The 12,347-nt window shown below is 42.0% G+C and overlaps 1 protein-coding gene across 2 annotated transcripts in view; it reads left to right on the forward strand.

Annotated features, from left to right (window-relative positions):
• The window catches only part of CFAP99 (cilia and flagella associated protein 99), a 129,226-nt gene that overhangs the window by 79,817 nt on the left and 37,062 nt on the right, over window positions 1-12,347 (forward strand). For both annotated transcript variants that reach the window (XM_075848965.1, XM_075848968.1), the window contains 4 exons: window positions 3,724-3,812; window positions 6,186-6,390; window positions 9,012-9,153; window positions 11,520-11,671. In XM_075848965.1, coding sequence (XP_075705080.1) covers window positions 3,724-3,812; window positions 6,186-6,390; window positions 9,012-9,153; window positions 11,520-11,671 — 588 coding nt within the window. The remainder of the gene's footprint in view (window positions 1-3,723; window positions 3,813-6,185; window positions 6,391-9,011; window positions 9,154-11,519; window positions 11,672-12,347) is intronic.

The following is a 12,347-nucleotide window of genomic DNA, read 5'->3' on the forward strand; positions in this document are numbered from 1 at the left end:
AATTCCTCCTATAATTCACATGACCCAACATGGGTCAGAATCCGTAAAACCAATCAACATTAACACTAAATCAGAGCAGGGGAAGTCCTTGAAGCCATTTTTCCGATATTTTTACCTCGAGTTAGCCATCTGCAACCACCACCAACTATTTACCTCCAGCCATAAACCAGCTCGGAGGCACGGCCCACCTCTGCAGATGGCTCCAACCACCAAAAGACCACTTCAAAGGGATAACACCCTATGAAGTCTTCAAATTATATACCTTTTTGGGGGACGCATACCCCCGATGCGACCCCCCCACCATTTCGTACTGACCAACCTCAAGGACTCCCCCCGCCAGTCACTATGACACCTGGACCTGCTCCTAAAATTGAAAAACAACAAGTTACATGAGAATACAACATAAATACGAATGAGCATAGACAAACACACACATAAAAGACAAAACGCAAGGGACACAACCCAATTAAGGCCGGGATTGTGGGAGCTTGTGATTTTTTTGTGTTCTTCCTCCCGCTGCTTCCGGCTCAATGCCGAAAACAGCGGGAAGAACAGATACCGTCCCCTAACTCCTCCCTTCCCCAACTCCTCCTTATCCTCCCTCACTTCCCTAACTAATTAACGCTTTCCCTCCTATGTCAGTCATGGAGGCTTCCCCTTAAGCCCTCCGTGCTGCGTCCAGCCTCTTCTTTAACACTAACACCTTACACTAACAGCCGGGAGCAGCAATCGCGCTGCTCCTGGCTGTTTAACCCCTCAAAGGCTGCGGTCAATCGCGATCGCATCAACTGAGGCGTTGAAAGAATGAAAACTGCAGCTCGTCACGCAAAAAATAAGCCCTCACAACACGCAATCGGTGAAAAAATAAAAAAGTTCTGACTCTCAGAATGTGGTGACACAAAACATTTTATTTTTTAACAAAAAGTTTCTTATCAATAAAAGTAGTCAAATATAAAAAAAACTATATAAATTTGGTATCACCGTAATCGTATTGAGAATAAAGATATTTTGTTGTTTCAACCGCACGGTGAAAGCCGTAAAAACGAAACCCAAAAACTATTGAGGAATAGCAGTTTTTTCCATTTTTATCCTGCAAAGAATTTTTTTTCAGTTTCCCAGTACATTATATGGAACTATAAATGGTACCAAAAGAAACTACAACTCCTCCCGCAAAAAATAAGCCCTCACACCGCTCCATTGACAGAAAAATAAAAAAGTTACGGCTCTTGGAATGTGGGGAGTGAACAACGAAAATCAAAAAATGGCTTCGTCCCGAAGGGGTTAAAACCTAAGTGTTGTCTGACCTTGGTCAAAGTCCTCCATGAAGACATAACTAGAGGGTTAGCTCGTTGATCAGATAACAGAGCCGAGTAAGGAGTGTGTAGGAGGCACGTATAGGAAATGGGTCTATTGATCTAATGTGAAATCAGTAAAGCAGGAGCTACCAGTTATCCAGTCTCCAATCACTCGTAGTTGAGCTGCCATATTATATAAGTGAATCTGGGGAAAGTTAATCCCACCATGTTCACGATGTTGCTGTAATATGCACATGTTTACTCTAGGCCTCTTGTAGTTCCAAATGTAGCCACGAAAGAGAGCGTACAGCCGCCTAACGTCCACTGGTATCAAGTATATAGGCAAGGATTGCAGCAAGTATAACAGCTTAGGGAAGATAACCATTTTTAACAAATTTGCCCTTCCCAAGAAAGATAGTACTCCAATCACGCAACAAAGGGATCTAGGTTTTGCTTATATAAACGTGATGGTTGTCTTGTGATACGTACCCCTAAATAGAGGGTGTAGTCCGAATTGCATTTAAAGTCATGTCTCGAGGACCAAAGTGGCCTGGAGGGACCTTTCAGGATCTCCGATTTCTGTATATTGATTTTGAAACCTGACTGGGAGCCATAACACTAAATGTCCTGAAGGATCAGTCTGAGAGTAGGAGCAGGGTTAGATATGAATAACAAAATATCATCTGCAAATGCCGATAGCTTAATTTGATAATCCCCAATCTGTATACCCTGAAAGAGTGCAAGGGACTGTAGATGATGAAGAAGTGGGTCTAGGGACAAATTAAACAATAATGGGAAGAGAGGGCATCCCTGGCGTGTACCCCTGAAAATCGGGATAGGAGGTGAGTTAAGCCCATTAATGGTAAGGGATGTGGTGGAGCACGCCTGGGAGCGCGTTAAGGCCCGAGACTACAACACCGCCGTGAGAAATGGCCATGATACAGAGTCAAATGCCTTTTCCACGTCAAGCCCCTGCAACATTGTCACTGGGGAGGAGGGATCAGATGCAGATACCGTGGCTTCTACAGCCTGATGGATACCTTTAGTAGAGTGTCTGTTTTTCAAGAATCCCAATTGGGTTGGGGCTATAATCGGTCCGAGCATGGTTTGGAGACGATTTGCCAAAATTTGTGTTAATTGTTTATAGTTTTGGTTCACAAGGGAAATCGGGCGATAGGTGGAAATAAGGGTTGGCTCCCTGTCAGGTTTTAGAAGAAATATGGTCCTATACTCATGAAAGTTAGGTATGTCAATCTCCCCACTATATATGGCCTGTAACGTTCTAGTCAATGTTGGGATAATGTCTGGTAAAAGTTTGTAGTATTCTGCAGACAGGCCATCAGGACCAGGCGTTTTGTTATTGGGTAGCTCCCAGATCGCTGAGGCTATCTCCGCCTCTGTGATATTATTGTTTAGGACTGTTCTACATTCTTCGGTTAGTTTGGGCAGATGAAGCTTTGAGAAGAACGATTTAGTTTCCTCCTGATCATAGAACATCATCCGGTTAAAGTCCGCAAAATAGTTCACAAACTCCCGTCGTATGCGGTCAGAGTCTAAAATTTCGAAATGAGACACAGGGTCCAACAATTTTACAATATTGTGGTTCGAGTGTTTAGGCCTATGAATTTTTGCCAGTAGTGAACCAACCCGATTACCCGATTGAAAATATCTATTATTGGTCATGTCCACTCCCCATCTTGCCTGACCCTGTACATAGGTCTCCAGTAAGGATTTGATCGCCAAATACGCAACTTCTTGCGATATTCCCTTCTTTTAAAATTTACATAAGAGATAATCTGTTCCTTCATAACTGCCTTGGACGTGGACCAGAAAAGGGCTGTCTCATCTAGGTGGGCAATATTGTCATCTACATAATGAGACCAGTGGACAGTCAAGAATCTGTGAAAGTCTTCAGAGGTCAACAGATAGGAACGACTGCATTACTTAATTTAATAATTGGGAAACGGCTATAAAGTAATCGTCCATTGTAACAGTCACTTTAGATATGATGTTAGGGCTGACATTGCCATGACTTTCAGGCTTTTGCTTCTCTCCAGTGACCATATTAGATCTTTAATAGACATCAGCACAGTGTGAGTGAATGGAGCAGACGGGCACAGCTGGTGACATCACTCGCCTGAGCCTGAAAGAAGGAAATGGAGCTGTGTTACCTTTTCTGCACAGCGGGTGGGTGGGAGCGCCACTGTGAAGCGGCTACAACACTAAACCAGCAATGTGGCCCCTTCATTTTCACTATTGGCATGGGTTCCAGAGGTCAGACCCCCACCAATCAATCCTAGCAATAACGTTGAATGATGGGAATACCCCTTTAAAAGTCATGGCTTCCAAAGAGCTGATATACAGTTGTACCTGATTGAAACAGTTCTGTTACTGCTTTTCCTATTTTCTTAAATATTTTTCCTTCCAGGTTGATAATGTCCCAGTTAGACTGAATGCGGCAGCCATACTAAGAGAGGGCGCTCTTTACCAGCGAAAGGTGGAAGAAGAGCTGAACAGGTAGAGTACACAGAGCAGTCTCATGTAGTGCAGCACCCTTTTATATGGTGGCTGGGAACTATACTGGTTGCCATACACAAGCACAGTGGCCTTCTGGATCCGGATGGATGGCAGTAGCTTCCCTAGTGACTCACTGCCCCTGTGTAAGGCCCCATGCACACGACCGTATTTTTCATCCATAATTACGGACCCATTCATTTATATGGGCTACAGACACCTTTCCGTATTTTTACGGATTGGTGTCCGTGCAGTAGAAATGATACAACATGTCCTTTTTTTTGTCCCTAATTACAGCTTGGACTATCCATACATGTCTATGGATGCTTCCGTAATTACGGACGGCTACGGATATGCATCGATAACCGTCCGTAATTACGGAAGCGTTGCTATGTGATGCCAGGAGACTACCCTAGATTCCTCCCTGTTTTTTAGTGGATCTGTAAATACGGGTGTATTACGGATGAAATTAGGACCATATTTACGGACACCCTTCCGTATACGTGGATGATTTACGGATGACTATAAATTACTACAGATCCGTATTTACGGACAGCATTTACGGATGGATGAAAAACACGGTCGTGTGCAAGGCGGGCTCCAGTGGCTCTATATTTGACAAATTGGCACATGGCTATTATCTGGATATATAGGATTTTATAAACTCAAATATTTTAATTTCACTTAATTCTAGAAATCACATCACCAGCAATTACTCATTTTCTGCCGATATTATAATTTTTTTTTACAGCCACAAAAATGCTAGAAAATTTGTCTCACTTGATTTGTGTCACCATCTGGCGCTAACTTCTGCAGACAGAGGCATACATTTTAGATCATTAAAATTGTATACTGGCTTATACCAGCAAAGAGGGGAGATACACTAGAAAGGTACGTAGACACAAGAAGGCTCTGGCCATAATGAGCCACAAGGATTTAGAAATGCTAACTGATGCTGGTGAACCGGGATGCTGTGTATGTTGACTAGCATATGTGGCAAAATATTTCCTGCCTCCCCCATCAGTTATATTGTTTGGCCATCCTCGAGCTTTGACAGGGTGTTTGCTAATCCTGGTAATAGATACCCTTTAATGTGACATCAACATGAGTTAAAGGGGTTGCCCAGGAATAGAAAAAAAGTGTTTTGGTTTGTTTTTTTCTAGAAACAGCACCACCCTGTTCAAGTTGTGTGTCTGATATTGCAGCTCATTCCTATTCAAGTGAAAGTGGCTGAACTGCAATTCCAAGCACAGCCCGTAGAGAAGAGTGGCGCTGTTTCTAGAGAAAAAACAGACCTTTTTTTCCCCAATCCTGAATAACCCCTTTAATGGGTGCTGAACTATAAAAGGGGATGTCCACGCATAGAGGAATCGTGCCACGTCTATTTATGGCTGTGCTTGGTATTGTAGTCTCATACACTTGCATAAGGATAAGCTGTAATATCAGATGCAACCTTAGCGCCCTTTTACACGTGCCAATGATTGGGCAAACGAGCGTTTAATTAACAGGGCAACGATCATCCGATGAACTAGCGTTTGCACGTGCATCGGCTGATTGTATAGTTTATGCAGCGATAAATATTATCGTTGTGGGCAGCACATCCTGTGTAAATATAGAGACGCTCTGGCGACATGATTGAAATGTATGGGGACGAGCGATCGTAGTAACAATCGCTCATCCCCATACATTACTGATCATAGCTCCATGTGAAAGTAGCAAATAAGCGCCGATCAACGAGTTGCCTCGTCAATCAGCGCTCGTTTTCACGGCCCATATCGGGCCATATAGGACTTTTAGGACAGAAGTAATATTTTTCCTGGAGAAAAAAAGTCAAACAGATAAGATATGTATGCCGACCACGTCATTGGAACTAGACGCCTTAACATTGCGCTGACAAAATCAAAATTATAATTTTACATTTTTTACACTTTTGTAATAATAGGATATTTATGGGAGAGTTTACTTGGTATAATTAGGTGTAAAAAAAAATTTTTATTTATTTATTATACTTTTTTTCTATACTAAAAATGAATAAAGACTTTTTTTTATAAATAAAAAAAAAGAAGGTAATTTTAGCCTTGTCTATGACCAGGGCTGGTTTTATAGCAAAAGGGATCTTGAGCAACGAGCAAAGTAGCCCAACAACTCCTTATATCACCCTATTTCCCTTTCCTTCTCATAATTTAAAAAACTCTGGTGACCTTGGGCAATAAAAGCGTTTATTGTAAATTCTTGTTGCTCCTGAAGGTTCCCTCCTCAGTTTGCCCCCAGGAGGTGGGGGCCATAGGCAGTTGCCCAGTTTGCCATTTCCTGAAATCGGCCCTACCTTAATGCATACAGTTAACAAAATCTACTTATCTGCAATGTATTTTCTAGAATAGAGAAGCTGGTGGATGGGGCCCGGGACCCTAGCGAGTTTCTGGAATGGCAGCGCCAAATGCAGGCAAAAGACCTGGAAAATCAACTAGCCGACATAGAATGCCGACGTCTGGAAGGGAAGCTGAGCCGCGAGGAAGCTGTACTGGCGCGGCAGAACCTCATCCAGGAGAACAAGAAAAAGGCTTTAATGAAGAAAGAGGAGGTAAGACGTAGACACGGGCAGATTTGTGAAGCTACTATCAATGCTTAAAGACATAAAGCACATTGGCAGCGTCGTGCGGGCGTCTAATTAATCTAAACTAATGTATGGCTTTAAGGCAGAGGGAATTCAATTATCTGTACACTGTTTCCATTCTATCCACACGGCATTAATCCTGTGAAACTTTATTCTAATTTCTAAGACAAACAACTTCGCTTCAAATGTGACGATGATAAATAAATATAAATTGGGAGTATCCGCACGGCGATCATAAACTACTGCTCTAGTTTTTCAATGCATTAGGGGTTTAAAGCAACAATAAAAGAGTAGAACAGGAAGATGTCAGATGGGATATAGACGAATACATGGCCGGTTACTCATTGTAGGCAGTGACATAGGTTGCTATACAGGTAACATAAAAACGAAACCTTATATTATGTCCCTGTCCATAAACCGAGGCGTTGAAGGGAGATCATAAATCCCTGCTCCGTACAAGACTTTATGTAGTTGTGCTCACAAAGTTCTCAAACTACTAAGTCATCCCCTAAACCCTCAGTCAGGGAGTTGCTAGGCTAAATAACACCTGAGGCGCTGGTTGATGGTGGAGGGAGTAGTAGCAGGAGGATAGGCAGTTTTAGTGCCGGACATAGTTTAGCTTTAGCCCGACCCGTAATAATTTGCTCCGTCATAAATACATATAGCACCAAAAGATCCAGGGCACATGCTCTTGGTGCCCAGCCCTGATGACGTCACTGATCGCCCATTATGGAAAAATAGGCAGAATGTAGGGTCAACTTATGAATGTTTATCCGCTTGACACATGAGGTCCTGCTTCTGTTGTAGATACTGGTTAGACAGAGAACATAACATTCATTGCTTCGTAATATAATACAAAAAGATGTTCAGAAATGACTTTGATCTATTGACTGCGAGAGGCAATAAAATGACACAATGATGTGACAAGATGAATCCCACTGGAGATCGCGGCCCCGCAGCATCACTCGCCCTCACTAGAACACGTATCCTCTTTTTCACCTCGTCCTTCACATTATTATAATGCTTTGACTTTTGAAGTATATTATTATGTTTTTCAATTATCATTTCGCTAAAAGTCTTCTAAAAAAAGGCCGGGTGCACGGAGCGCTGACTTTGAGTCGTGCTTTAGAATTACCATCTCAGCAATTCCAGGGGATATTAATGACCAGCTCTCTGGTAATGTTCAATTCTATGTAATTGTACACAATGTTTTCAAGCCCTTCATTCTGTGATAGTTATAATGAAGTGACCGGTACCATGGGTTTCTAGTTCTTTTACCAATATCCAAGATTATATATACATAGCATCCAAGGCTGTCGTATACATATACATATAGCCTTGATTAGATGAATGTGTCCATTATCAGAAAAACTGTCCCATTGATAGTTGTAATAATTCTGCCTCAATGGATATTAGTAAGTTGGAGCACTACATACACTCAGCTCTTTTAAAGGGAGACTACGGTGAACAAAAAAAGGCTTCCTAATGAATCATTTTAGTAAGGGCTGTGATTGTAAGGCAGCATCTGAATAAGTTTGGAATGTTGCCTAGCAACAGGGGCTGCAGCGAGTGGGTGACTACACTAAATTCCTATGTTCCTATCTGGAGACCAACATAGTCAACCACTGGTATGTTAAACAGCAAACATCAGAAGGGTGGAAGGAATCTTATAAACGGGATCCCATATTTTAGACAGAACATATAACCCTTGCAAAGAATGACAGGAATAGCACCTGCTTAACAATAGGGATTCTCACCCCCTTTGTAACTTCTATGGGCAAAAAATGTTGGTGCACGCCACCCTTTTACTAACACATTACCTGTGTACAGCAAAGAGGGGCCTAACCCTATTACCACCCTGCATTCCTGAAGTTGTGGCATCCTGCCTCCATCTTCCCACACCTAGAGGGCCTGTTGGCACAACAGGCCCTCTAGGTGTGGGAAGATGGGGGTAGGATGCCACAACTTCAGGAATGCAGGGTGGTAATGGGGTTAGGCCCCTCTTTGCTGTACACCAACCTCTCTTCCCAGGCCGATCCTCCTGACTGACCTTGGTGGCTGTGCAAGCCAAATATGTACCACGGGTCTACTATAGATCATACCTCCCCATATAAGAGATCTTCATGCTATGTAGTTTTTGGGACACTATCCATGGCCATTAAGTACCAATACTGCCAACCATTGTAGTGCAGAGCCGCGAACCGGGGCCCCACAACAACAAAAAACACTGGTCTGCTGTTGCTGGTGGGGCACAATAATGATGTGACACTGGCACTTTTGCCTCCAGGAACTCATCTGGGAAAATGGCTGCCAATCTCCGGTGCTCGAGAAAATGAGCTGGTAGAAATCTATGGACTGAGCACGTGCCTTTCAGATTAAAGGAGACTGTTGACTCCAAAGAATGAATCAAAGATAAATCAAATCTATTTTTCTGTTATTAACCATTTTAGCCAACTCTAGTTTCCATCTATAGGATTACTCAGGAAGAAAATAAAAATGACTACCCCCATGATCACGACATCCCCATGTCTCTATATATGTGAATTCTCTTGATTATTTCTATACTCATTTGGCTGTTTGTTCTGTAGACAGAGAAGCTGATGCGGCAGTACGCAGAGAAACGCCTGAGAGAAGAGAAGGAGATGAGGGACCTCGTGGAGCAAGTGTCTGAGGGACACAAAAACACTAAACAAGCAAGACTGAAACTCCAGAAATACAAGCAAAAAATAGGTATAATCCAGGAATTCCCAGAGGAGGGGAACATTGCCAACCGTCTCCATCTGAGATCGATTCCTATTTTTAGAGAATGACAGATGGGAGAACGGATCTTCCAAACACCAGTGTGAATGAGGCCTTAAGTGTTTCTCCCCCATTACAGTCAAAAACACAAAGACATCTTGATCAATCATGATTTTTTTTAAATTAAAATCAGCCTTATATATTATTTTTCCTAAATGGTTCTATCCAAAATGGCAGCTTTAAGGGTTTTTAAGATATAACCAATAATGGGTGTGAAATACACAGAAGCAACCAGAGTTCTGCTTTCACATCACGGTTAGGCTATGTTCACATTTCGTATTTTACTATGCGTCCGGCATGTATGCCGGGATAGGCTTTAACTGACCCGATGAATGTCCTTTTGGCACTCGGCGGTGTATGTTGCATACCTTTTTTTTTAAACTGTATTGAAAAGAATAGATTAGTTTTTTTACAATGGGAGTCTATGGGTAAGATTGGCAACTGTATGCCTTAAGGCCCTTTTACACGGGCCAATGATCGGGCAAACAAGCATTCATATGATTACTCGTTCCCGATCCTCGCCCTGTGTAAACAGGGGAACGATCAGCCGATGAACAAGCAAACGTTTGTTCATTGGCTGATCGTATCATCTATGCAACAAGAAATACCATCGTTGTCGTCAGCACATCATCCTGTATCCCAGGGAGATGTGCTGCCGACATGATGGAAATATATGGGGATGAACGATCGTAGTAACAATCGCTCGTCCCTATACATAGCCAATCATTGCTCCTTGTGAAAGGAGAAAACGAGCGCCAATCAACTAGCTGCCACTTTGATCAGCACTCGTTTTTACGGCCCATATTAGGCCGCGTAATAGGACCTTTACAGTTGCATACATCTATATGTCCAGCATTTTCATTGGAAGATTTTCCCAGTGCATTCGCCAAGCATAATGAAAGTGTGAACAGAGCCTAATTCAATGATGTTACCATAAGACATCAATGTACAGGTATATATGGTCATAACAGCAATCCTAGCTTAGAAACTGGACAGCACACATAGATTTATAATTTCTGACTGCCAAAAGAGGTGTAATGATCTGTGATTCCTGCGAGACTCAGACAGAACCAACCGGATAGCACAATTTCACATATAGCTGCCGTCTTTCCTTGTACTTTGGTTAGGGTTGGGATACTCAGCTGGCCCCAGGACTTAGGTATCTCTAGCTAGACTGGTGGTCAAAAGTTATTCCCACCTTAGACATTTATGGCATACCCATGACATATACCATATATGTGCGATAGGTTCAGATCCCCGCTCTGACTACTCAGCTGCTTACGTCACTCCCATAGGAATCAATGGAGAGAGCCTGCGCATATTAAAAAGTTTATCACCAGGTTAAACTATATTATTATTTTTTTCTTTATTTTTAATTTTTTCTTTAAGTGGAGATCTTGAAAATGGTGAATTGATATACAAAGTACATGAAAATGTTTTATACTAAATAACGGGCTGGTCTCACGGAGCCGTCTTTTTCAAAAGAAACCGGCGCACCGATCGGCTTATCAAAGCGGCAAAAGCTTTTCTAAACCCTGGAGTGATCGCCAGGGGAAGCTGCATTAAACCACACATTTCAGCTGCAGCGGCCACTTCAGGAGAGATGGAGCATTGCATCCCAGTCATTTGGATGAATGGCTGTCCGTGTAATACATACATCCATGTATGCTGTACAATTTATCAATGTATGTAGAATCCCCTAAAAGTATTAGGGTATCATCTTGGTCAACCCAAAGTGGTACGATTATTTTAATATATTCTAGGACTCGAGTCCAGTATCAGTGCAATTTGGGGCATCTCCAAAGTCGGTGTACAAGGTCTGTGTCGGGTGTGCCACACTTAGGTCAGTCGTTAACGGTTCTATGGCCCATTTTAACTAATTTCGTGCGTGGTCGAAACGCGTTGCAGCACTGTCTATTTCTTGTTTTAAACAGTCTATTGAATAAAATCGTTGTTTTAAACTCTGACGATTTTGTGAAAATACCATCCCATTCACACCTGAGCGCCCGTCTAGAGGAGCATCCTTTTTTTTTCTTCCAAATCAGGAAGGACAACAAACAAAATCTTTGCCTAAAATGTGCACCGTGACGTCCTAAAATGTCTTATTCTTCTTATATCTGTGTACAGAGATATTTTACTCTAATGGGAATGATGGTTCTTATTTGCTGATCTCCAAAACATGCCACATATGTTACTGAGCACTACATTGATAACTTATTCATAGGAGTTATTACTTACAAGTCTTGTCTGGTCTTCTCGGAGAGCGCAATCTACTGTCTGGTTTTATCTTTCTCTAGTACAAGAAGTAGCAGAGGAAAGTCGGGAGCTGTTACGCCAAGCCCTAGAGGAGGCCCAGGAGGAGCTGAGGAAGAAATTTGAGCTGATCCGTGAAATACGAGCCATGGAGTCAATACCGATTATTAAACAAAATTTTGTGGATCTAACACAAGTGAGTGTACTGTAATGTTTGTACTTTTAAAGGCAAACACCTTTTGTAAACAATTTTTTAAATTAAGTTAATGTATTTGCTGTTTTTAAGCAACTTTTAAATTTACTTTTATTAAAAAATTGTTTTACTTTTTAAGATACAGCTTCTATGTATCCTGTATACATAAAAGCTGTATCATTCTGTCTCAGCCGATTCTGTCAGTTCAGCTGAACTGACAGCTCAGCTGAGAGCGGGTCCTGCCTGTCTCTGACACACAGGATCCACCTAATATCAATTACATCTAAGTTATGAGCTTAGATATGATCGCTATCAGCTGGATTATATGTATCAGAGACGTCAGTTCAGCTGAACTGATAGAATCGGCTGAGACAGAACGATACAGCTATGTATACAGGATGCATAGAAGCTGCATCTTTTTTTTATTTTTTTTTAAAGTGAATCCTAAAGATGCTTAAAAACACAAAATACATTCATTTAAAAAAATAAAAAAAAAATGATGGTATGGCTATTTGAACTCTGAATGACAGTACATTATATTGGAGGTCAAGAAAAAGTATCAGGCATCATCCAAGGTACCCTATGTAGATTGGTGGGGCTAAGGCACATGGCGGATGGTGGCTGTCAGGGGGGGCGCCCACAAGCCAGTCTGCTTTGCCCCCGGTTAGTTAAATACAAG

This window comes from Rhinoderma darwinii, chromosome 1, assembly GCF_050947455.1.
Source record: "Rhinoderma darwinii isolate aRhiDar2 chromosome 1, aRhiDar2.hap1, whole genome shotgun sequence".
Lineage (NCBI taxonomy): Eukaryota > Metazoa > Chordata > Amphibia > Anura > Rhinodermatidae > Rhinoderma > Rhinoderma darwinii.